Source organism: Haliotis rubra, unplaced genomic scaffold (assembly GCF_003918875.1).
Source record: "Haliotis rubra isolate DU_JTF1 unplaced genomic scaffold, ASM391887v1 Scf762, whole genome shotgun sequence".
In the NCBI taxonomy this organism is placed as follows: domain Eukaryota; kingdom Metazoa; phylum Mollusca; class Gastropoda; order Lepetellida; family Haliotidae; genus Haliotis; species Haliotis rubra.
Window position 1 is genome coordinate 331,953 of NW_025767482.1, and position 26,585 is coordinate 358,537.

General features: G+C 42.3%; 3 protein-coding genes across 5 annotated transcripts in view; all 3 read left to right on the forward strand.

Moving 5' to 3' along the window:
• The first annotated feature begins 701 nt into the window (after positions 1 to 701).
• LOC124260435 lies at positions 702 to 10,717 on the forward strand. 2 transcript variants are annotated; one of them, XM_046694754.1, is made up of 6 exons: positions 702 to 1,085; positions 8,262 to 8,558; positions 8,865 to 9,209; positions 9,314 to 9,412; positions 9,532 to 9,616; positions 9,836 to 10,717. In XM_046694754.1, the coding sequence occupies exons 1-6, from the start codon at positions 1,025 to 1,027 to the stop codon at positions 10,107 to 10,109; spliced, it is 1,161 nt and encodes a 386-aa protein (XP_046550710.1). In that variant the 5' UTR covers positions 702 to 1,024; the 3' UTR covers positions 10,110 to 10,717. The 2 variants fall into 2 exon arrangements, with proteins under 2 accessions (XP_046550710.1, XP_046550708.1); XM_046694752.1 differs by lacking the exon at positions 702 to 1,085 and adding an exon at positions 5,734 to 5,956.
• Positions 10,718 to 16,861: 6,144 nt separating this feature from the next.
• LOC124260417 overlaps positions 16,862 to 26,585 on the forward strand; it is a 60,173-nt gene continuing 50,449 nt past the window's right edge. Inside the window, exon 1 of the mRNA XM_046694727.1 lies at positions 16,862 to 17,299. Within this exon, the coding sequence (XP_046550683.1) occupies positions 17,245 to 17,299 (55 nt within the window). The 5' untranslated portion in view covers positions 16,862 to 17,244. The remainder of the gene's footprint in view (positions 17,300 to 26,585) is intronic.
• On the forward strand, positions 19,153 to 26,059 carry LOC124260419. Of its 2 annotated transcripts, XM_046694729.1 has the most exons (6): positions 19,153 to 19,230; positions 19,928 to 20,284; positions 20,487 to 20,576; positions 21,219 to 21,299; positions 22,156 to 22,249; positions 25,717 to 26,059. In XM_046694729.1, the coding sequence occupies exons 1-6, from the start codon at positions 19,167 to 19,169 to the stop codon at positions 25,982 to 25,984; spliced, it is 954 nt and encodes a 317-aa protein (XP_046550685.1). In that variant the 5' UTR covers positions 19,153 to 19,166; the 3' UTR covers positions 25,985 to 26,059. The 2 variants fall into 2 exon arrangements, with proteins under 2 accessions (XP_046550685.1, XP_046550686.1); XM_046694730.1 differs by lacking the exon at positions 21,219 to 21,299.

A 26,585-nucleotide genomic window follows, 5' to 3' on the forward strand; every position in this document is an offset into this window, starting at 1 on the left:
TCAGGTCGTCAACTCTACAGGTGTGTCAGGGCGTACCTCCACAGGTCAGTTCGTCATGTGTCAGGGCGTACCTCTACAGGTCAGGTCGTCATGTCTGAGGGCGTACCTCTACAGGTCAGTTCGTCATGTGTCAGGGCGTACCTCTACAGGTCAGTTCGTCATGTGTCAGGGCATACTTTTACAGGTCAGTTCGCCATGTGTCAGGGCATACCTCTACAGGTCAGGTCGTCATGTGTCAGGGCGTACCTCTACAGGTCAGGGCGTACCTCTGCACGTCAGGTCGTCAAGTGTCAGGGCATACCTCTACATGTCAGGTAGTCATTTGTCAGAGCGTACCTCTACAGGTCAGGTCGTCATGTGTCAGGGCGTACCTCTACATGTTTCCACTCAGTATGTCCAGTACAACAGGACAACTTCATAACACTCTACAATACTGTCGACGCTTTTACTCGTTATGTCAGTGCAAGGGCAAGATCATACCACCCTACAATATTGTCAACGTTTCCACTCAACTCTAGTTGTCCTGGACATCTCAGGGGAATGTAAACTGTACATTACTGGAACGGATCTGTGAGACATGAAGTGACATTCACTGACTGTGTCTGAAATGATACATGCAATAAGGACGGAATACACTGCATCTCTATTTTGCGCTAAAGGGCGCCTTGACCCTGTTTTGTCAATGTCTATTTAAAGTACATCACATATGCATGTTTAACATCAAAACACGACACACCCAGTGAAGATATCGAAAGAAACACGAATATGTTTATTCAATAAAATAAGGTGAATGTCGTTATGAAACCACCGAACACGAGTAGTTAAGATCGATGAGGCGTACGATAGATATATATTCAAACAGTCACAAGTCCGACTGACTCGGAGTTTGTCAAGAACAGAGTACTCACTCGAAGTTTTACCAGACAGAGATTGATATGTCAACTGGATACTGAAGAGGACAGATGTGTCAAGAGCGACACAGTCCCGAGGAGGAGACGCTCTGTATCCTCTGTCTGAACCAAGAATGACTACCTCATGGAATAACACTCTGTGTTACCTGGGCTTCTTCACCAGCCTGACACTGGGTGAGTTTCAGGTATATCTGACACCGGGTGTATTGTTGCTGATTTAACCCTTAGTGAGTTTCAGGTATATCTGACACCGGGTGTATTGTTGCTGATCTAACGCTTTGTGAATTTCAGGTATGTCTGACACCGGGTGTATTGTTGGTGATTTAACCCTTGGTGAGTTTCAGGTATATCTGACACCGGGTGTATTGTTGCTGATCTAACGCTTTGTGAACTTCATGTATGTCTGACACCGGGTGTATTGTTGGTGATTTAACCCTTGGTGAGTTTCAGGTATATCTGACACCGGGTGTATTGTAGGTGATTTAACCCTTGGTGAGTTTCATGTATGTCTGACACCGGGTGTATTGTTGGTGATCTAATGGTGGGGGTATTTCATGTATGTCTGACACCGGGTGTATTGTTGGTGATCTAACGCTTAGTGAGTTTCAGGTATATCTGACACCGGGTGTATTGTTGGTGATCTAATGGTGGGGGTATTTCAGGCCTGTCTGACAGTAGGGGTATTGTTGATGATCTAACGCTTAGTGAGTTTCAGGTATATCTGACACCGGGTGTATTGTTGGTGATCTAATGGTGGGGGTATTTCAGGCATGTCTGACAGTAGGGGTATTGTTGGTGATCTAACGCTTAGTGAGTTTCAGGTATATCTGACACCGGGTGTATTGTTGGTGATCTAATGGTCGGGGTATTTCAGGCATGTCTGACAGTAGGGGTATTGTTGGTGATCTAACGCTTTGTGAGTTATAGGTATATCTGACACCGGGTGTATTGTTGGTGATCGAATGGTGGGGGTATTTCAGGCATGTCTGACAGTAAGGGTATTGTTGATGTTGGTGAGCTTCACCATAAGTGGCAAAGGTCTAGGACCTGTATCACTCACTCACTCACTCACTCTCACTTCTGAAACATTCACAGACATTCGCAGAAAAACAATCCATGTGTGGTTGTGTTTCAGCAAAGTTATGAACCCATCCGAACACTGGTGTAACAATCCCGCGACTGTACAAATGTCTTCATACGGCGATACGTACACGCCCTATCATCACATGATTGAACCATCGGATCAATCAGATGTGTCGTTTCATGAACACATGCCAGGAGATTCCAACGGAAACACCTACTTGCACCTGGATATCTGACAGTCAAGATGGCGACCAGGACTACAGAAAGCTAGACGAAATGCAACACTGAAGAACCAGCAAGCAATCTGCACCAAAGTGACCCAAACTCAGAAGTAGCGGATATCACTCCAAAATAAAGTTTGTATAAAGCATGATGTTCTTAACGCGGTGAACGGATCAGACTGACTCAGAAGAAACTCGTCCATTCACTGTGTGTAGTATACAACACAAACTGCCTGTGAGGCGCTAGAAGGTGAACTGTGTGTAGTATACAACACAAACTGCCTGTGAGGCGCTAGAAGGTGAACTGTGTGTAGTATACAACACAAACTGCCTGTGAGGCGCTAGAAGGTGAACTGTGTGTAGTATACAACACAAACTGCCTGTGAGGCGCTAGAAGGTGAACTGTGTGTAGTATACAACCCAAGCTGCCTGTAAGGCACTAGAAGGTGAACTGTGTGTGGTATACAACCCAAGCTGATTGTGAGGCGCTAGAAGGTAAACTGTGTGTAGTATACAACCCAAGCTGCCTGTGGGGCGCTAGAAGGTAAACTGTGTGTAGTATACAACCCAAGCTGATTGTGAGGCGCTAGAAGGTGAACTGTGTGTAGACTACAACCCAAGCTGCCTGTGGGGCGCTAGAAGGTGAACTGTGTGTGGTATACAACCCAAGCTGATTGTGAGGCGCTAGAAGGTGAACTGTGTGTAGTATACAACCCAAGCTGCCTGTGGGGCGCTGGAAGGTGAACTGTGTGTAGTATACAACCCAAGCTGATTGTGAGGCGCTAGAAGGTGTACTGTGTGTGGTATACAACCCAAGCTGCCTGTGGGGCGCTAGAAGGTGAACTGTGTGTAGTATACAACCCAAGCTGCCTGTGGGGCGCTAGAAGGTGAACTGTGTGTAGTATACAACCCAAGCTGCCTGTGGGGCGCTAGAAGGTGAACTGTGTGTAGTATACAACCCAAGCTGATTGTGAGGCGCTGGAAGGTGAGCTGTGTGTGGTATACAACCCAAGCTGCCTGTGGGGCGCTGGAAGGTGAACTGTGTGTAGAATACAACCCAAGCTGCCTGTGGGGCGCTGGAAGGTGAACTGTGTGTAGTATACAACCCAAGCTGATTGTGAGGCGCTAGAAGGTGAACTGTGTGTAGTATACAACCCAAGCTGCCTGTGGGGCGCTGGAAGGTGAACTGTGTGTAGTATACAACCCAAGCTGATTGTGAGGCGCTAGAAGGTGAACATTCTCAATAAAATACGTGAATTTGATATCAAAGTTCACAAAGGCTATGACTACACATCACCTGTCAAATGTAAAGACCCGTAATAAATCAAAGCTTTTGTACATTTGGAAAACATCCAAAATAAACACATAAGAAAGTATTTGCTGTGTGTCAAATTTCACATGACACGAGTTTCAATAGCGCGACTACCTGCTTTAGTCAACACATACAATGACCGATTGATATGTTGGACTGGGCTGTCGGCGTGATCGTGATTGTTACATAAAAAGAGGTTTAGTCAACACTAAATCATAGTCAATTATTAGAAGAGGAGAAATAAATGTTTTTCTTTATCGGTTCAGGTAAATATTGAATCACTCGATTCGAGAGTCATCCTCGATTCGATGAGGCCTACTGATTTTCAAATGCCCAGTGCCAACTTGGTAGAATCCATTGCATTCTTCCTGCAGGTCAGCAGGAAGCCCGTTGAGAGTGGTCGGTGGTTGTTGACGGTGTTGTGTGCGCCGTCCAGGACATCCCTGACATCTGGCCATCTGACGTTCAACAACTACTACATGTACCAGATGTCCCCGTTACACTGTCCAACTATTTATCTCAGTAATCATATAAAACATCAGTACGCGTGACCGCTTTTATTGAATAGTGCAAAGTACACTGGTCACAAAGCAGTTGAGGTTGAACGTTGGTCACGGAGAGTCTGTTGATAGGTAATGATGTGTGGCAGCTTCCTTCCTGACTACAGACTCAGGGTAGTGCAACGGACCACACGCAGCACATACGGTGTGTACTTGATCAGTGACTTTGTTCAATAATGCCTCTGTCCACCAAGCAGAGACTGGGTAGCTAATGGTGAGACGCTCATATGACTGTTTACCATCTAGCACCTCTCAGACAGCTTGATCAGGGTAATACTGTTAGTGCTTTGAGCACACACCTTGTGTGTGGAAGTTATCGCAATGTCAGGAAACACATAATTAATATCAGCGACTATTTCAACAGTACATAACAAATATTTTACTTTCTTGATAACAGGGTCAGTTGTTTGTACTTCAAACAATGAAGGTTCCAATAAATTCACACCAAGACAGTCATCACCAAACACTCAACATTACTTGGCTTTACACCGAAAGAACCTAGATCCGTGAGGAGGATATCCTGAAATACATGTAACAGAATGATTTGTCTACTGTCTGCAACTACACAGTGCCCACGCAGACACCCGGGTCATGTTAGTCTCCTCCTTACAGGGTCACGACGTTAAATAACGAACTACTCAGGTGTATATTCCCCCTACATTGTACACCTGTCGGCTCCAAATGTTGTTATAATGTTAAACTGAGGCTGTAGTTTCCACAGCATGGAAGAATCTCTTTATCCGTCACAAATGTAGATCTGTCAGTGGACCTTCCCATATAAACTGAAGGACATGAGACCTCTCAAATACCTTCCTTTGAGGTCTCCGTGGTCCTGGGAAGACCCTTTACATGCTGACTCATCAGTACTGTTTCCACTGTTTTCCAAATCAATATGAACCAAAGTAAAAATAACAGTAAGTGCTCAACGTAAGACATGTGGCCTCGGAGCGTATTGTATGAAATCGTTCAATAATTGGAAATATCGACATCCCTTCCACTGATTTACCCATCGTGACTACAACAAGGGGAACAGGTAAAACAAAGTCCATCTGTAGATAAATCTGTGCTGTTTGATCCAGAGTGGCAAACATTCCACAAACATAGTGCCAAGCAATATCATCTTTGACGTCTTGATTTCACTGATTTTAGTACATCTTGAATGCACGTTCTTGTTCCGAGTAGCGGCATACGCTGGGGCTGCAGCAGCTTAACTCGTAGTAATCATTCACAGATAGATACCCCGTGTATATCTCAGGTGAACAGATGACTTCTGCTTGTGATGGTGCCATCGGTAGTGCACGATAGTCAAACACCTGCTAGCATTGCTGTCTGATGGAGATTCGTGAACGCATTCTCATGGATTCCGCTTTTTGTCGAGATTCCCTTGTTCCATTGGGGGTGGCCGTTTTCTCTTATCGTTGGTTTATATATTTTGTAAACTAACTGACAGTAAACACATGTAGGTGTATCGTGGTTCATAAAGAAATCAAACACAACAAAACTCTTTCTGTTATTTGACCCACAAGTTCTTTGCATCAGAGTACATGATGGGCTCCGTGGGATGATACGTGGGAATCGAACCAGGGCCTGGGTATGGGCAGACTGGGCGCTACTGAGCTGACAAGTGTCTTGTATGAATCACAACCTACTGAAAGGACTGCCTGTATTCACAGCTTACAGCAAACGAAACACCTCTATTCAGATGACACATAGGTAGAGTTGAATGACGGGTGCTATGGGCGACATATTACAGCCTTCATGTGACAGCGGCTGTGTGTGATATGTGTTCAGCAGAACAGACTCAACTCATGTATCTTCTGTTGGTGGAGGCTGTGTGTATTCTGACTTTCATCAGATGTCTCGTGTCAGGTTCGTTGTACATAGATTGAAACAAGTAGCCAACATGCGTCTGTTGTCTGACGGAATACTTAATGCATGACATCTTATGTTCCGGTGACCCTAACTTGTGTATGAAGAAACGTTTATGCTGAACGTTTCGATACGTATTCTAACCTTCCTTTGTGACAAGATTCTTTGCATGAATACTCAATGCCATTTAGAATTTGGTCAAATGTAGCACATGCTATATTTTGGATAACACTTTCTCAATTAAGTACACATTCTAGTACTTTTACTGGGCTGAGTCCCATCCGGGATTCGAGCCCATGCCCTCTAGACTACCAGTTGTCCGACCTCTATATGTGTGGAAGCCGCGATGGCTGAGTGGATTAGACGGCTGACTTTTTTGTGTTCACTCTGAGGATGTGGGTTCGAATCCCGGATGGGACTCAACCCAATAAAAGTACTATCTCCAATCCATATAAGCACACTTCACATTACAGGTGGGTTTGTCCAAGTCAAAGGATATCTATATAAGCACACTTCACATTACAGGTGGGTATGTGCAGGTGAAGGATATCTATATAAGCACACTTCAAATTACAGGTGGGTCTGTGCAGGTGAAGGATGTCTATATAAGCACACTTCACTTTACAGGTGGGTCTGTCCAGATGAAGGATGTCTATATAAGCACACTTCACATTACAGGTGGGTCTTTGCAGGTGAAGGATGTCTATATAAGCACACTTCACATTACAGGTGGGTCTGTGCAGGTGAAGGATGTCTATATAAGCACACTTCACATTACAGGTGCGACTGTCCAGGTGGAGGATATCTATATAAGCACACTTCAAATTACAGGTGGGTCTGTCCAGGTGAAGGATATCTATATAAGCACACTTCACATTACAGGTGCGACTGTCCAGGTGAAGGATGTCTATATAAGCACACTTCAAATTACAGGTGCGACTGTCCAGGTGAAGGAGGTCTATATAAGCACACTTCACATTACAGGTGCGACTGTCCAGGTGAAGGATGTCTATATAAGCACACTTCAAATTACAGGTGCGACTGTCCAGGTGGAGGAGGTCTATATAAGCACACTTCACATTACAGGTGCGACTGTCCAGGTGAAGGATGTCTATATAAGCACACTTCAAATTACAGGTGCGACTGTCCAGGTGAAGGATATCTATATAAGCACACTTCACATAACAGGTGGGTCTGTGCAGGTGAAGGATGTCTATATAAGCACACTTCACACATAACAGGTGGGTCTGTGCAGGTGAAGGATGTCTATATAAGCACATTACAGGTGGGTCTGTGCAGGTGAAGGATGTCTATATAAGCACACTTCACATTACAGGTGAGTCTGTGCAGGTGAAGGATGTCTATATAAGCACACTTCACATTACAGGTGGGTCTGTGCAGGTGAAGGATATCTATATAAGTACACTTCACATTACAGGTGGGTCTGTGCAGGTGAAGGATGTCTATATAAGCACACTTCACATTACAGGTGGGTCTGTGCAGGTGAAGGATGTCTATATAAGCACACTTCACATTACAGGTGCGACTGTCCAGGTGGAGGATATCTATATAAGCACACTTCACATTACAGGTGGGTCTGTGCAGGTGAAGGATGTCTATATAAGCACACTTCACATTACAGGTGCGACTGTCCAGGTGGAGGATATCTATATAAGCACATTTCACATTACAGGTGGGTCTGTCCAGGTGAAGGATGTCTATATAAGCACACTTCACATTACAGGTGGGTCTGTGCAGGTGAAGGATGTCTATATAAGCACACTTCAAATTACAGGTGCGACTGTCCAGGTGAAGGAGGTCTATATAAGCACACTTCACATTACAGGTGGGTCTGTCCAGGTGAAGGATGTCTATATAAGCACACTTCAAATTACAGGTGCGACTGTCCAGGTGAAGGAGGTCTATATAAGCACACTTCACATTACAGGTGCGACTGTCCAGGTGAAGGATGTCTATATAAGCACACTTCAAATTACAGGTGCGACTGTCCAGGTGAAGGATATCTATATAAGCACACTTCACATAACAGGTGGGTCTGTGCAGGTGAAGGATGTCTATATAAGCACACTTCACATTACAGGTGGGTCTGTGCAGGTGAAGGATGTCTATATAAGCACACTTCAAATTACAGGTGGGTCTTTGCAGGTGAAGGATGTCTATATAAGCACACTTCACATTACAGGTGGGTCTGTGCAGGTGAAGGATATCTATATAAGTACACTTCACATTACAGGTGGGTCTGTGCAGGTGAAGGATGTCTATATAAGCACACTTCACATTACAGGTGGGTCTGTCCAGGTGAAGGAGGTCTGTAGCAGCGTGCCCCATGGGTCTGTGAGGCTGGATTGTGCACATCCTGGCAGGATCCACCTGGTCCGCGTCCTGTACAGGAAGGCTTCACGAGGATGTCTCACACAGGATGACACGTGTGAATATCTGCAGGAGACTGAGAAGCACGGTCTGACAACCAGCTGTGCGGGGGTGTCGGTCTGTCTCCAAGCTATATCGAGCTTCTGGTTGACTCACAAGTGTGGAAATACGACGTCATATACCGCGGCAGCATACTACCACTGCATCGACGGTTGGTAGTTTCCCAGCATCTGTGCACTAATGACAAAAATAAGTTAATCCTTTATAACTGGTGCATGAGCACCCTTTCCGTTCTCCCTCACATGGCATCTAACAGGAAATATGTACTAGAAGGGAGCGATGAGTCTTGCAGTCAGTGCAGATTGTATAACGAAGAATACGACATGTGGATAACAACTTGTTCAGTGCATAGAGCGACGTTTCGGTGTAGACACCGTCATGCAGCTAAACACAGTATTCTACACACGTTGGTCTGTTTTGCATACGCTGACGACATGAACATGCCTTATGTTTACAGATTCCATCGCCGACATCTGCAGCAGTTCAACAGCCTCATCCAATGAAGACATGACGCTGTACCTTGCATCCTCCAATTACCCATACGAATCAAGGAACACATACAACACGTGTCAGTGTGACGTCACAGGGACGTCAATGAACGTGACTATACTCGAACTATTCTTCAGGCATCGTGACGGCATAAGGGCCAATATAACACTGAGGGGCGACAACTCTATATGGCAGTCTTTCTCTCACAGTTACTTTGTGTACAATACACCGGTGATGGAGAATGTGTCACGTCTGGCGCTGACGTTTCAAACATACGGACAGCAAGGTCAGCATGTCTGGCTGAAGGTCAGAGGTATGTTCAGGAAATCATATTTGTCAATTATCCAGGAACGGATTCATGATTTTTTCTCTTCAAGAAGACTACCACCAGTTGATTCAGCTGACATGTTGTTCCAGGTGTATCCAGCCTCACAGCCACGTGCAGCGGCGGTACAGGGCCGACATCACAGAGGCCCACGAGGTCAGACCCGTCCACTCCACCCATACACAAACAAGGTGAGTACTAGATTCCGTGCAATTCCCAATAGAAGGTGGAGGTCTGAACTTGGTTTCCCTGTTAATCCTCCCTGACTGAGAAAGAACCCACGTTATATATCCGCGTCTGTATGTTTCAGACAACACCATACTGATATTGACTGTGGTATCTGCTGTTGGTGCCGTGGTGCTGATCCTGGTTGTAGTCGCTGTAGTTGTCTGGTGGTGAGTGTATCAAGACGTGCTTAAAGTCACAAAACAAATATTATCTTCGATACAAACGATTTAAAGTCTTGAACACGAACATAATAGAAAGTAAAAAGCATATTTTCATACCAACCAAGTTTATATTTGCAAGGCAGATCTATATATTACCTGTTACCTGTGCCTACTTCCCAATAAACTGTACAGGGCACATGTCATCGATGTTGTTGTCTCCTTCAGTATTGCAAGACGAAGAAGAAAAGCTTACGAAATTGAAGCCGACGATACGTATACTTACTATGACAACGAGATAGACCACGTGATGGATCCGTCCATTGAGCCAGGTGAGTGCGATGTTGGACGCACAGGCAGCGACATTTGCAGCAACAATGTTCGCTACTCTGGAAACAGGACTGGCAGAAACACTAATGTCAACAACAACATTTCCACCACCAACATCTACGACCACTTGGACGGAGGACACATGTACATACGTGGTAACACGGCATGTTGACGTACGACCGCCTGGAAGGGGATGCCTAACGCGGAATATTGAGAAGCAGAACATCTATCTTTTGTGTACCCAGCGGCAGAGGGATGTGTTGAAAGACATGGTTGTGACATTCGAGACATCGTTGAAGTGATTCAGTGTACAATTCAGTGATTCAGTGTACAATTCAGTGATTCAGTTTAGTGATATTCAAACGTATATTTCATGAGGAGATCTGAAGTGTTAAATTGATATTGATTTGAATGCATGATACATTTAACAGGGAAGAATGGTAACATGTGCCTAATTAAGTAACTGAAACCTACCCTTTCTTATCTCCTACATAAGGTAACCATGAATGGATTCACTCTCAGTCCAGTAGGTTGTTGTGAGCCAGTGCCAGTTGTTACGGTTTAGAAATTACTGAGACAAAGGCTAGCGCTTATGAGTCCCCTTTAAACCGGCAAAATAGAACACAAACAAGTCTATAATGTTCATATATATATTGAATAAAATAACAAGGTTACAATAAATGACAGTACAGATTCCTAATATAATGCAATTAGGTCACGATTGTAAAATATAACTCACTAAAGTCCTTATATTTCAAATCAACAGATGTACTGATTGAAGATTGTTGACAGCTGTTGAAAGTTCAAAGCAGACGTGGCCTCTTGAGTGGTTGGTCTTGAAACGTCAATGTTGGCAGACAGATGAGCGTAAACACAAAGTCGTCCCGTCATACATATCAGCAACCATCTCTTATATATGTATTATAAAGTTCTAGAGAATTCTAACAAAAGCTATGCCACACCACCACCATCTAGAATGCCAGATACAGGACAGTCTTTCCTTAACCTACCTATCTTAAAATTCATTTATCAAACTAATCCTATTTATAGCGTGGCTCCCTATGGCTGCCAAGTGGCTGTCGAAAGACTCGTTATGGACCTAATGTGGCCCTGGCTAAATATAAATGACCCTGACTAAATATAAATGACCCTCAAGATCAGGTTGAATCACACGTTTTGTGTCGACCAGATTGATTTCTATTGGGAAAAAGCACCATGGCTTTGACAGATTCAAAAACGATCAGTTGCGAGTTTGCATAATTCAGTGTGGATCCTCGCACTTTACATGTCTCTTTAACACTTTTGGTTTTGAAATTATAGTGCTTTGGCCCCCTTGAACAAAAGGCCTAAATGGGGTGCCCTTTCAGTGCACCTATTAGTTCACCTGAATCACCTGTTAAAATCACCCAAAGGAGAGTAATGTCCCCAGCCTGATTGACAAAAAGAGTCCGTGTCGCCATACAGGACACGTTCTTGTAGCATGCCCGACACACTGTACCGCTATAATTGTCACAGAAACACATATAAATATTCAGTGTCATTAAACTACATGTATACTGTTTATTGATTGGTTGATGAGATTTTTAATCGCACATGATGCCCGTCAGTCACATGATATCCCCCATTTCTGATGTCACAGAAATTTTAAGGTCGCTCCTAAATTTGGAATATAAACCTTTCTCTCTAGATGATCAGTAAATGTCACAAGAAGTGCTGACTACTAGGACAGAGTAATCTTAGGATTCCACTGATGGTGTAACTCTAGCGACACACTCGGTGTTACCGGGGCCAGGACCTACATTGGGAGTACTAGACTGAGGCCAGACACACTCGGTGTTACCAATGTCAGGACCTACATTAGGAGTACTAGACTGAGGCCAGACACACTCGGTGTTACCAATGTCAGGACCTACATTAGGAGTACTAGACTGAGGCCAGACACACTCGGTTTTACCGGGGCCAGGAACTACATTAGGAGTACTAGACTGAGGCCAGACACACTCGGTGTTACCAATGTCAGGACCTACATTAGGAGTACTAGACTGAGGCCAGACACACTCGGTGTTACCAATGTCAGGACCTACATTAGGAGTACTAGACTGAGGCCAGACACACTCGGTGTTACCAATGTCAGGACCTACATTAGGAGTACTAGACTGAGGCCAGACACACTCGGTGTTACCGGGGCCAGGAACTACATTAGGAGTACTAGACTGAGGCCAGACACACTCGGTGTTACCAATGTCAGGACCTACATTAGGAGTACTAGACTGAGGCCAGACACACTCGGTGTTACCAATGTCAGGACCTACATTAGGAGTACTAGACTGAGGCCAGACACACTCGGTTTTACCAAGGTAAGGACCTACATTAGGAGTACTAGACTGAGGCCAGACACACTCGGTGTTACCAATGTCAGGACCTACATTAGGAGTACTAGACTGAGGCCAGACACACTCGGTTTTACCAAGGTCAGGACCTACATTAGGAGTACTAGACTGAGGCCAGACACACTCGGTGTTACCAATGTCAGGACCTACATTGGGAGTACTAGATTGAGGCCAGACACACTCGGTGTTACCAATGTCAGGACATACATTAGAGTACTAGACTGAGTACTAGACTGAGGCCAGACACACTCGGTTTTACCAAGGTCAGGACTTACATTAGGAGTACTAGACTGAGGCCAGACACACTCGGTGTTACCAAGGTCAGGAACTACATTAGGTGTACTAGACTCAAGCCAGACACACTCGGTGTTACCAATGTCAGGACCTACATTAGGAGTACTAGACTGAGGCCAGACACACTCGGTGTTACCGAGGTCAGGACCTACATTAGGAGTACTAGATTGAGGGCAGACACACTCGGTTTTACCGAGGTCAGGACCTTATCAGAATGCGACGAGTTCAACAACAACATTGGTTCCCCGTCAAAGCTTACAGGTGGTGCCATATGTTTATGGCTGACGTCACTGGCAAGACGCAGGGCAGCGGCAAATTCAAACTCGCGTAACAACCAAATTATTAAAGAACTGACCTTAATACTTGGTGATGTATCCCTTGGCAGCAATTATTTTCCTCAGACGGCGTGGGATAGACAAATACAAGTTTCTGATATAGTTCACAGGTATGTTTTCCCACCTGTATCGGATCTCTCGCTCCGAGTCCTCACGGGTATTGATGTAAACAATACGTTGTCGCAGGCGGTGTTTCAACAGAAGCCAAACGTTCTCTATAATATACGCATCTGGAGACTGTGCTGGGCAGAAAATGCCATTTATGTCATTTCTTTGTTAATTGTATTCTGCTACAATACGGGATCTGTGCACAGGCGCATTTTCGTCTTGAAAAATATAATTTATTCGGGAAATGCCTGACAATAACAGGACACAACTCGGAATCAAGAATATCAGTGTATTTCTGTGCATTTATATTACCTTCTACAACAGTTAGTGCTCCAACACCATGCCAAGTTACGCAGCCCCAGACCATCAAAGAAAGACGTGCATGACACCCGGGACTCAAACACTGAGGGGTGTACTCTTCTCCCGGCCTTCTCCACACATTCACACGTTTGTTTTCTCCAATGACTCTTCTCCATTCTTCATTAATTCCCAATCGAAGTTTTCTTCTGGCATATCCGGATTTTTTTTCGATAATGATAATTACTTTCAAATAATTTTCTTTGAATTGTACGCTCGGAGACAGTTCTGATCCTTTTCTGGTTAAACCTTGAGGTGATTTCCGACAAATGAGAATTCCGACTGTTTTTTACTAAATTTAAAAGTTGACGAGTATCCCGTGCAGTCAACGATCGACGTCCAGTTCTTGGGCGATTCTCTGTGCTTCCACGTTCCAGAAATGGCTTTACAACACTGTAAACTGAGTTCCGAGGTAAACCAACATCCCTGGCAAATTCACTGTATTTTTGGCGCTGTTGGAACTTCGCAGTAATCAAATCTGTAACAGACTGTGACAATTCCCTTTTTTCCCTATGGTACTGGAAGTCGCCTGCGTAAACAAGCAGGCGACACAAAACGTCACGTGACTGTCACATAAAATTCAGTGTCCCGTTGAATTTCAGGACCGTTCGTCGCCTGTGTCATACAAAATTTGTATTTTTAATGAACCGTTAAATTTCATGACTCTCGCTATTTGGGATACTTTTCTCACACTGCTGTAGCAACCAGGGCATACACATATACCCAGAGATAAATTTGAATACAGTTACTCAAACATTTTAACCTACATAGACTGGATTGTAGTCTCTGTTACATTATTTTCATGTCGTTTTAGGTTAAACCTCTTGTCAATAAATCATAAATGTATTATTATGGAATTATGATTATGATCACGAGACTGTCTGATCTACTCGCGGCTACACCGATAATGGCTATCACAGTGGTGGGAAATGTCGAGGGTGCTTTAAAGATTAGGTTATAAATAAAAGGGCACCTCAACAAATCGGCACCAAGCGAAATATAATTAACAATTGTTATGCCAATTAACATGTTGACTAATCAATGACTTTCATGACATAGTGGATAGCACCTATTGTTCACGGAGACAGTAATGTATTCCTTACACTGCTACATATTGGAGAAAAAGGACATTTAATCAAAAGCATTTAGAGCAAAATGCTCACAAATTCAAAAGTCTCCTGCCATTGCCCCATTTACGCCTACTTAATACAAAGTCGTAGGTCCATGAGGTATTCATCTAATCACTCTGCATGTAAGGTGTGCTATGACATTACGGATCAGCATAGTTGGGGTTTTAGCTGACCCTCGAGAGTTGCCTCCCTTGGCAATACACAGTGGACTACTTCTGTAGGTCCTATGTGTAGTTCTCCGCGCATTTCCATATGGATATTTAACTAAAGAACAGACCCCAAACAAACCATCTTTTTCAGATGCATGTTTCCAGCTCCAAATTCTTTTTCTTATATCGGAATTTACGTATTATGACCAAAGGTAATGTGAGATAATTGTGAACATTCAACTAACCTTTAGCATCGCTTGGATAATTAATCATGGATATTGATCGCAGCAATATATTCTCAATATCCTATTCTATATATATATGTTACAGTCAGATGTGAAATCAGTCATTTCGTGAAATGACTAAGACGATCAGCCACTTTGCTATTGGCTATATAAATAGGTTTGGACGTTTCCGTCAAATTTGATGTACATGTTCTTGATAACGATGTTCGTTATGCACGAAACAATTCGCCAAAACGCATTTTGTGGCCCCGACTCTTAGAAACACGAAACACATGTCTTAGTCGGATACATGGGATAGATCGTGCGAAAAATCGGTATAAATGGCCCGTCCAAAGTTGAATGGCTGATCCACTAACACGAAATGACTGATTTCACAATCTGAATATATATATTCTCGTTTCAGCGAGTTTGGTTTATCTACAGCTATAACTATTACTAGTGCTTGGCTGTTACTAGTGCTTGGCTGTTACAATGGAAATGATGGTCCCTGATTGATGCGAGAATATACAAGCACTGTATCGACTGTGCTTACATAAGTCTACCGAGTGTGAATGAATGAATGAATGAATGAATGAATGATGGGAATCCGAAGATCATACAAAGGCAAACACATTATTTACAATATATCACTTGCACTAAACATAATGGAACAGCGTTTGTAGTAAAATGAAAGCATGCGATATGTAGCACTGTTCTTTAATAGATAATTCACAATGTACAACTTGCGAGCAGTAGGGAGGTTGTGGTTAGTAGATTACAGCAGGTGTTTCTTTAGATTCCATACGAAGTGACAAAATGGCACTATTATGTATGCCCATGTATCATAGTCAGTTGTTTCAGTTAAGTCATGTGTATCTGCGCCGAGAAACAGTGCCAGCATATCATCGTCGTCAAGCATATCTATTTTCACATTTTTATCAACATCAAGTCAGGCAAGAGAAGAAATTATTTCTGTCGGACATGAAGGATTCACAGTGCTCGATAACATGGCAATCATAGTCATAGCAATATCGAATACAGTGGTTACATTCTTTTGACACTTTTGATCCGATATTAACACCGAGTAGTAGGGGTAGCCTTAAATGTGCATAGAGGTGGATCAGATTATAAACGACGTGCATTTGTAATCGTGTGTGAATTTTACAGTATCGTGAGAGATCCGGTCTCTGTGCTAGTCTCTCTTTCTCCAAACGTTTTGTTCATTCTACAAGAGACGTCTGATTATAATAGACCTCCAGGCTTATTTACTTGGGATTGAACCACTGCAAATATAGTCATTGATATAGTGGTCTAAGTGATATTTTAGCAGTATGTAGCCGGTTGCTTGTCGGACGGCTAGTATTATCAGGAGCGTTGGTAATGATATAAGCACAGAACAGATCTTTCGTTATTGAGTTGCAATCATTATTACAGAGCCTTCGTAATAATTGTAATCTACATTTGTCTATGTAACCATTCATTGACCACATTCCTAATTTTGAAATAGAAGAATCTGTTGGATGACTTTTACCTAGGTCTGACTGATACGCTAATATACAACCACTGTATCGACTTGTGCTTACATAAATCTGTCAAGTGTTGTTTGGTTTTAAAGGACTTGGAAACACCTTCAAATTTAATAATTGTAGACATATGAGGGAAGGGTTACTGCTCATTAATGACCCTGATAATGTCAGGTACAATAACCTACTTGACTAGTACCACGTATTCGCGTGTGTATTGAGAAGCAATGGAGAAGCAACAGGTATTCTCTAACACCTGGTATCTTCACGAATTGATGCTGGTACATAAACACATGCTCGGGGTATCGTCGTGAACGTCCAACGGCTTCTTCACATTACCCGTACGTCTTGACTAAACATTCCCCCACAGTGCATCGTAACCTGCGCTCACAGGCCGAGGCAAGCGTAACCTGTGTCTATACCCGTCAGTAACACGAATGTTGCAGTTGTGTACACCAGTGTTGTAAAGTGTGTAGACTCATACGTCTGTGATCAGGAATGTGAACTCCGCTGGCAAGTTGAGATAGCTGTGTCTGTGGTTCATTTTAATGAGTCCTGTATCAAACATCACACCATTATCTGACTTAAATAGAATAAGGTTTTGACATGCGAATACAGGTGAGGCCGTTGACAGTCTGTGTATTACGAATCAGAACACCGCGTCACGGGGGGTTGTCACAGTCCCAGGGCCCTCAACGACGACGTCCGGGGTGGACACCTCCTTCTAATGTGAACACTCCTGGGTGATATTGAAGAAACTGTTTGCTTCTTTAGACTTGGAAACAGGAACAGTGATCATGTCAACGTGGATGTGTGTAGCAGTTGTATCATCTGTCCTCTCTGTGTTACTGGGTGAGTTCCATGTGTCCTATACAAGGATCAGTGATTGTATTGGTTGTATGCCGCTAGGGCGGTATTTCACTTACAGCATGTCATGTGAGTGGCACAGTCATACTTAGCTTAGGTCAAATACTTTCACCTCTTTAGTCAAACCGTCACAACGGGTGTGGTGCTGGAAAGGACGACCTATCGTTGTCGACGAAACACAGATTGGAACACGTGACACGATGTCCTGGCGCAAGCTTTCAGAAAGAGCTGCAAGGAAACATGGCTCTTAATTTGGTGTTTATGGGCTGTTATGACAGTGCTGTAATAGTACTAAACGTTTATATCAGTATTGTTATTATAGTATTTAGTTTTATATCATCATTGTTATATCAATTAAGTGTCATATCATTTCTGTTATATCAGTAAAGGTATATATCAGTACTGTTATATCAGTAAAGGTATATATCAGTAATGTTATATCAGTAAAGGTATATATCAGTACTGTTATATCAGTAAAGGTATATATCAGTACTGTTATATCAGTTAAAGGTATATATCAGTACTGTTATATCTGTAAAGGTATATATCAGTACTGTTATATCAGTAAAGGTATATATCAGTACTGTTATATCAGTAAAGGTATATATCAGTACTGTTATATCATCAAAAGGTATATATCAGTACTGTTATATCAGTAAGGTATATCAGTACAGTTATATATCAGTACTGTTATATCAGTAAAGGTATATATCAGTACTGTTATATCATCTGTCAAGGTATATATCAGTACTGTTATATCAGTAAAGGTATATATCAGTACTGTTATATCAGTAAAGGTATATATCAGTACTGTTATATCAGTAAAGGTATATATCAGTACTGTTATATCAGTAAAGGTATATATCAGTACTGTTATATCATTAAAGGTATATATCAGTACTGTTATATCAGTAAAGGTATATATCAGTACTGTTATATCAGTAAAGGTATATATCAGTACTGTTATATCAGTAAAGGTATATATCAGTACTGTTATATCAGTAAAGGTATATATCAGTACTGTATATCATCAGTAATATCAGGTATATATCAGTAATGTTATATCAGTACTGTTATAAGGGTATATATCAGTACTGTTATATCAGTAAAGGTATATATCAGTACTGTTATATCAGTAAAGGTATATATCAGTACTGTTATATCAGTAAAGGTATATATCAGTACTGTTATATCAGTAAAGGTATATATATCAGTACTGTTATATCTAAAGTATATATCAGTACTGTTATATCAGTAAAGGTATATATCAGTACTGTTATATCAGTAAAGGTATATCAGTAATACTGTTATATCATAAAGTAAAGGTATATATCAGTACTGTTATATCAGTAAATATCAGTACTGTTATATCAGTAAAGTATATATCAGTACTGTTATATCAGTAAAGGTATATATCAGTACTGTTATATCAGTAAAGGTATATATCAGTACTGTTATATCAGTAAAGGTATATATCAGTACTGTTATATCAGTAAAGGTATATATCAGTACTGTTATATCAGTAAAGGTATATATCAGTATATCAGTATATCAGTACTGGTATATATATCAGTAAAGGTATATATCAGTACTGTTAGGTATATATATCAGTTCTGTTATATCAGTAAAGGTATATGTCAGTACTGTTATATCAGTAAAAGTATGTCAGTACTGTTATATCGTCAAAGGTATATATCAGTACTATTATATCAGTAAAGGTATATAAGTACTATTATATCAGTAAAGGTATATATCGGTACTGTTATATCAGTAAATGTAGAGTTGACGTGACAGTCTGTACACAGTGTGTAACGGTGTGGCTACATGTGAGATGGAGGTGCAGAAGTTCTGGATGGACGCAGTCTGTGGAGACACAACAAACTACAAAGCTGTCATATCCTATGAATGTATATCCGGTATGTAACGTAACAGCCAAGTTAGGATTCCCACGTTTGTGAAACCAGTATAAGGAGTCCTCTGTCGTTATATTACATGAATGGAACATTTGGTGTACAATATCGCCACGCCATAAATAATGTGACAAATGTTTCAAACTGCAACTTTAGAGCTAACTTTAGATGTCACCTACATGTCACTGACCATTGTAACTGGTTTTTGTTGACCTCTCCGACTTTATCTGCGGCAGTACTGTACAGCTTCTCTAGCTAACGTCCCATGTTTTGTACACAGGGCAGTGAGGGAAGCTACCTCTGAACCACTCACTGGTCTTCAGTAACCCATGCTTGGCGTAAGAGGTAACTAACGGGATCGGGTGTTCAGGCTCGCTGACTTCGCTGACAGATGTCATCGTATCCCAGTTGTGTAGATCGATGCCCATCTGTTGATCACTGGATTGTCTGGTCCAGAGTCGATTATTTACTGACCGCCGCAATATGGCTGGAATATTGCTGAGTGCGCCGTTAAACAACCAACTAACCTGAACCACTGTCGTCTACACAGTGTTGGGCTGATCAGCCTCAATTCTTTTATTATTAAGTTGATCTTTCATAGTGTCTGTCAGAAACACAACAGACAAAACGTGCAGCTTGGACTGTTTCCAGCAGTAGGAAGGTTGATGTTTTACAACATATTGACGTGAACGTTGTTTTCCAGACGCCCCCATTGATGTCTGCAACAATGTGACACAACTCTCCAAGCAGAACGTCAACAGACTCTATCTTGCCTCACCCAATTATCCAAGTGGTACAAACTTATCTCCTGGTACATGCTCGTGTGACGTCACAGGGGGTAACATGAGCGTGACTATCCTTGAATACTTCTTCCTTCCGGCGAATGGCGTGAAAGCCAATTTGACTCTGACTGGAGACACTTCCACTTGGGAGTCTTTTACAGCGGGAATGATTGCCTACAACAGTTTAGTCATGAACAGCACAGACAGTCTGAAGATAGTCTTTGACGCAATACCAACTTCACAAAAGAAAAAAGAAGTCATGTGGTTAAAAGTAGAAGGTAAGACTCCCAATATGTAAATCATTTACGGTCGGGATACATTGCACAGGTATCCGAGTGGCCCACCTTGAAAACTGACGAGAGGATTTTGAGGTATTATCAGAAAACAAATCTTATGTAAACGTGCAGTAATTTTTATGTTGTTTAATATATAAAACATGAAGCCTTCTTGCTTTCTGAGGGAATGCATTGTTCTATTTAGGTTCACCTGTAATACACATAGCATGCAATGGAAGTCCACCCCCGCCCTCCATCATTCCAGCTACTACGGACAGGACAACCCACGATACAGGTCGGTGTTATCACTGATCTCTTGTATGGTATATCCAGGTTGTATAGCTGTATGTAGATCTATTCAACACGTTGAACATCTTTACTTTGAATTATCTGTAGTTCAGTCCTATTACGTTTCTCTAAGCGTGGGCACACCGCATGTAGTAAACATTTGTTACAATACCACTGTTACTGCATCGTTCCTTGTTTATTTTGCTATTATTCAGTTGTTGATCACCTTAGTTTAACAAATAGTTCACTGAACTGATCTTTACTTTCTTATTACTGAAGCAATAACACACACACACACACACACACACACACACACACACACACACACACACACACACACACACACACACACACACACACACACACACACAACACACACACAAATAACATCACACACCGTTATCAACAGTAAAATAAATCGTACTGTGCAACATCTTTGATATTTTTATCCAATGACAATAGTGAAATGCATGCATCTATAACTCTACTTCTGTTCTTTTGAGTTTCTCACCCGAGTGTGTAGGGATAGTTATTATCATGTATTGGGAATACACGTTTTATTACCTACTGGATCTTGCATATCTTTATCCATATACGACTTGCTTTACACTCCCGAGAAACATCTCATTATGTTGGTGTTTGTGTCCAGGTTCTCTCTCCTCCCTCACCACTTCTAACACCACTGTAGCTGTAGCTAGTACCTCGCCGGGCAGAACACAGGGACAACCAGGTGATTGTAGCCACACTTTGTGTTTATCATTGTTTTGTTTGCTGCACGCTACTTTCATTACAATGTTTACTGCTTGTCAGTAGCGGTCAACAGTCTGGTGTTAGGTGTTGGAAGTGGAGTAATGTTTAGCTAGTCTACGCTCTGTAGATGTGTGGATGTAGGGTAATGTTTAGCTAGCCTACGCTCTGTTGATATGTGGAAGTAGGGTAATGTTTTGCTAGCCTACACTCTGTTGATATGTGGAAGTAGGGTAATGTTTAGCTAGCCTACACTCTGTTGATATGTGGAAGTAGGGTAATGTTTAGCTAGCCTACACTCTGTTGATGTGTGGATGTAGGGTAATGTTTACCTAGCCTACACTCTGATGATGTGTGAACGTGGCGTAACGTTTAGCTAGCACGTACCTTATCACATCAGATAAATGCGTTTACCTTTCCACGTTGACGGTCCCATTGACTACGCGTTAGTGAAGACTACATATTATGTTGTTGTACTTCTTCAACATCTGCAACCACAATACAGATAAGTTTGTATCATTCATTTGTAGCAGTTCAGGATGATGTACCACGTCTTATATAGGTTTCCACACTATGTACATTGCTTTGAAGGTACAGTGGCTAAATGTTTAGAACCACCATATTAGAGTTCCCACGATGGCCTGCTTCAATATTACTTGTACATGAACGTGACTCTTTCCTCTTTTATGATACATCTCTGATTGTCCCTAAACGAGTCCTATCTTAATCAGTGATAAATGGTAAACATCTAGGTGTATTTAGTCGAGCCACACTTTCGTACATATTTGGTTTAAATCTGAGATAGTCATAACATTGGCGTGTTTTGTTTCCTGCTGTAGGTGACAGTGACTTTGTTTTGATGGTTGTGTCCAGTGTTTGTGGCATGGTCATCGTGCTTCTACTGGTCATTGTAGTCGCACTCTTCCTCTACTTGTGAGTACTATCGTCGTCATTGTAGTCGCACTCTTCCTCTACTTGTGAGTACTATCGTCGTCATTGTAGTCGCGGACTTACTTTACTTGTGAGTACTATCGTCGTCGTTGTAGTCGCACTCTTACTCTACTTGTGAGTACTATCGTCGTCATTGTAGTCGCGGACTTACTTTACTTGTGAGTACTATCGTCGTCGTTCGTTTGTGAGTACGTCGTCTCTGTAGTCGCACTCTTTACTCTTGTGAGTACTATCGTCGTCGTTGTAGTCGCACTCTTACTCTACTTGTGAGTACTATCGTCGTCGTCATTGTAGTCGCTCTCTTACTCTACTTGTGAGTACTATCGTCGTCATTGTAGTCGCACTCTTACTCTACTTGTGAGTACTATCGTCGTCGTTGTAGTCGCGCTCTTCCTCTACTTGTGAGTACGTCGTCATTGTAGTCGCTCTTCCTTTACTTGTGAGTACTATCGTCGTCATTGTAGTCGCACTCTTACTCTACTTGTGAGTACTATCGTCGTCGTTGTAGTCGCACTCTTACTCTACTTGTGAGTACTATCGTCGTCATTGTAGTCGCACTCTCTTACTCTTGTACTTGTGAGTACTATCGTCATTGTCGTCACTCTTTACTCTACTTGTAGTCGCACTCTTCTACTTGTGAGAGTACTTGTCGTCGTTGAGTACTTTGTGATCGTCGTCATTGTAGTCGCTCTCCCTCTATCGTACTTGTGAGTACTATCGTCGTCATTGTAGTCGCACTCTTACTCTACTTGTGTAGTACTATCGTCGTCATTGTAGTCGCTCTCTACTCTACTTGTGAGTACTATCGTCGTCATTGTAGTCGCACTCTTACTCTACTTGTGAGTACTATCGTCGTCATCGTCGTTTCGTCGTAGTCGCTCTCCCTCTTACTTGTGAGTACTATCGTCGTCATTGTAGTCGCACTCTTACTCTACTTGTGAGTACTATCGTCGTCGTTGTAGTCGCACTCTTACTCTACTTACGTGAGAGTACTATCGTGAGTACTATCGTCGTCGTTGTAGTCGCACTCTTACTCTACTTGTGTGAGTACTATCGTCGTCGTCATTGTAGTCGTACTATCGTCGTCTTGTAGTCGCTCTCTTCCTCTACTTGTGAGTACTATCGTCGTCATTGTAGTCGCACTCTTTATCTCGCTTGTGAGTACTATCGTCGTCATTGTAGTCGCACTCTTACTCTACTTGTGAGTACTATCGTCGTCATTGTAGTCGCACTCTTACTCTTACTCTTACTTCGTCGTGAGTACTATCGTCGTCATTGTAGTCGCTCTCCCTCTACTTGTGAGTACTATCGTCGTCATTGTGTGAGTACTATCGTCGTCATTGTAGTCGCTCTCTCCTCTACTTGTGAGTACTATCGTCGTCATTGTAGTCGCACTCTTACTCTCTACTGTGAGTACTATCGTCGTCGTTTGTAGTCGCACTCTTACTCTACTTGTGAGTACTATCGTCGTCATCGTCGTCATTGTAGTCGCTATCGTCGTCATTGTAGTCGCTCTCCCTCTACTTGTGAGTACTATCGTCGTCATTGTAGTCGCACTCTTACTCTACTTGTGAGTACTATCGTTATTGTAGTCGCTCTCTCCCTCTACTTGTGGATACTAGTCGCTTTCATTGTCATTCTACTTGTGAGTACTCGTCGTCTTGTGGTCGTCGCTCGTCGTCGTTGTAGTCGCCTCTCCCTCTACTTGTGAGTACTATCGTCGTCATTGTGAGTCGCACTCTTACTCTACTTGTGTCTATCGTCGTCATTGTAGTCGCTCTCTCTCCTCTCTACTTGTGAGTACTATCGTCGTCATTGTAGTCGCACTCTTACTCTACTTGTGAGTACTATCGTCGTCATTGTAGTCGCTCTCTTACTCTCTACTTGTGAGTACTATCGTCGTCATTGTAGTCGCTCTCCCCCTCTACTTGTGAGTACTATCGTCGTCATTGTAGTCGCTCTCATTGTAGTCGCTCTCTCTTGTGAGTAGTACTATCGTCGTCATTGTAGTCGCACTCTTACTCTACCTGTGAGTACTATCGTCGCCGTTGTAGTCGCTCTCTCCCTCTACTTGTGAGTACTATCGTCGCCGTTGTAGTCGCACTCTTACTCTACTTGTGAGTACTATCGTCGTCATTGTAGTCGCTCTCTCCCTCTACTTGTGAGTACTATCGTCGTCATTGTAGTCGCACTCTTACTCTACCTGTGAGTACTATCGTCGTCGTTGTAGTCGCTCTCTTCCTCTACTTGTGAGTACTATCGTCGCCGTTGTAGTCGCACTCTTACTCTACTTGTGAGTACTATCGTCGTCATTGTAGTCGCTCTCTCCCTCTACTTGTGAGTACTATCGTCGTCATTGTAGTCGCTGTCTTATCCTACTTGTGAGTACTATCGTCGTCATTGTACGAGAGGCGATCAAGAAGTATGTGGAATCACCAAGAAAACGATTCAAATGCAGTTATTTTTATGTTTCATTTTTCTACATATTATCTGTCAAGTCCAAGCAATTTGGTTTTGCTATGTTCCAGTCTCACTCACCATTTTGTTTGACCTTTTATCTTGGTACTCTCAAAAAACGCAAAATCTACAATAAATGCATCAAACTTCACGAAACAAAATATGCAAGAAATATTTTGTGTGTTCGGAGATTGATAGAAGTCCCCTAGATAGAAGTCCCCTACAATCGCTTGTTAAAGTGACTGCCCGCTTCATGTTGACTGAAAGAGCTTGTTTTGGAGACTACCGATCCCCCTTTCAGATGACGTAATCATCAGGGCATAGCTTATTCTAATGTTTTCACTTATACATACATGACGCCAAGGGTTCAAACTAAACACTGAATGGTCACACAAGTGTCTATTCACAATATATTGTAAAACAGTGCCAGCTTGAATATCTGGACACAATGTTTTTGAAAGATTAAAATGGAGGTGTCCTTAAAAAATAGCCCCCGACTAAATATAAATCAGGCAGTCTAACTCTTTGACTGTTGATCATGACGGGAAGTCATCCAATACTATACTGAACATATTTTATATGACATTATCTGAGGGCATATCATTATCCAAGAGGTACCAAAAGACAAATCGTTTTTCATTTTCTGCAATTTTGTTAGAAATGTTACACCCACATGTGTTGTGATGACAAATATCTGGTTAACCACATTACCCACACATGTGAAATATTGGATATGGCTTTGCTAACGATTCCTTCAAAATGAAAAGGAAGCTGTTCAAACATTGGATATCGAGAATATAGTTAGGCTACGTACTTTTTGATCGACCCTCGTAGAATGTCTGTAAAACTGTCGAACCTGGTGTTTTGTCAAGTTGCTGTTACACCAACAGGCAAATTATAGAAACACATTCACTGTATTTAATCTGTCTGGAGAAGATGAAACGGAACGTGTTTTTTCTTTCATCTTACCACGGGTTTGATTTTCATTTCAGCAAAGTTCTGAAACCTTTGAGGAATTCTTCATCATCACCAGATGAGACAAACGAGGAGCCCACCTGCACACAGTATGACAACGTGATGCAACCACGTGACCACATGGAGTCCCCTGTACCCAGCGGTGATGTGGCAGACACGCAAAGTACCCCGGGTATCTACAGCGGGCTGAGTCCCTACACCAACCTGGATCACGAGTACGGGAAACTGCATGTGTATAGTCTTGTAGGTTCTGAGACGACAACCAGAGCTGAGGACAGTGTGTAATTGAGAGTGAATACCAGCAATATTGCATCTGTATCAAGGCGAAGGTTATGTTGCAATAGATATCTTTCCATAATCCGAATGAATTATAACTATTGCTTCAACGCCGTTAACAGAATCTTAAAGGTCACATGCCATGCAAAACACAACTTTGCAGATTTTGATACCTTTCGGTATGGACTTAAGTTAACAAATTATCTAAAATGCAAATTCAACTTATAAAGTTGAAACATAACGCGATGAAACAAAACCCTGCGAAATCGGAGTTCAAACGATTCACTAAATTCACCCAAGCTAGGGTGAAAAGTGGGGTCAACAGCTGTGCTGCATGCGTTGCGCTCATAGCGCATGCGCAGTGAATAGGTTCGCGCAGCTTGAAGCGGGATGCCTGGATTATAAGGTCGTGAGCAGGAATAGTCTAAACTTGGTTGTATACACAAACAACAATTAGTAAATAATCAGCTCGTTACATAAAAGAACCCTGTTAAGGATCTAGCTCTACTCGGCTATGTGTCAACCAGTGAGGCGTTCGACATTTCAAGACGGAAAACCTTCGCTGGCGGTGAGTACTCGGAGTAGGCTTTGAGTTGAGTTGAGTTAAGTT

Excerpts from the sequence above, each read along its gene's own strand:
- LOC124260419 (XM_046694729.1), top strand. The coding sequence starts at position 19,167 with ATGGACGCAGTCTGTGGAGACACAACAAACTACAAAGCTGTCATATCC. Across the intron at positions 19,231-19,927 it reads ATCCTATGAATGTATATCCG|ACGCCCCCATTGATGTCTGC; the intron begins GTATGTAACGTA and ends GTTGTTTTCCAG. Across the intron at positions 22,250-25,716 it reads GTCGCACTCTTCCTCTACTT|CAAAGTTCTGAAACCTTTGA; the intron begins GTGAGTACTATC and ends TTTTCATTTCAG.
- LOC124260435 (XM_046694752.1), top strand. The coding sequence starts at position 5,869 with ATGTGTTCAGCAGAACAGACTCAACTCATGTATCTTCTGTTGGTGGAG. Across the intron at positions 9,413-9,531 it reads TCCACCCATACACAAACAAG|ACAACACCATACTGATATTG; the intron begins GTGAGTACTAGA and ends TGTATGTTTCAG. Across the intron at positions 9,617-9,835 it reads GTCGCTGTAGTTGTCTGGTG|TATTGCAAGACGAAGAAGAA; the intron begins GTGAGTGTATCA and ends TGTCTCCTTCAG.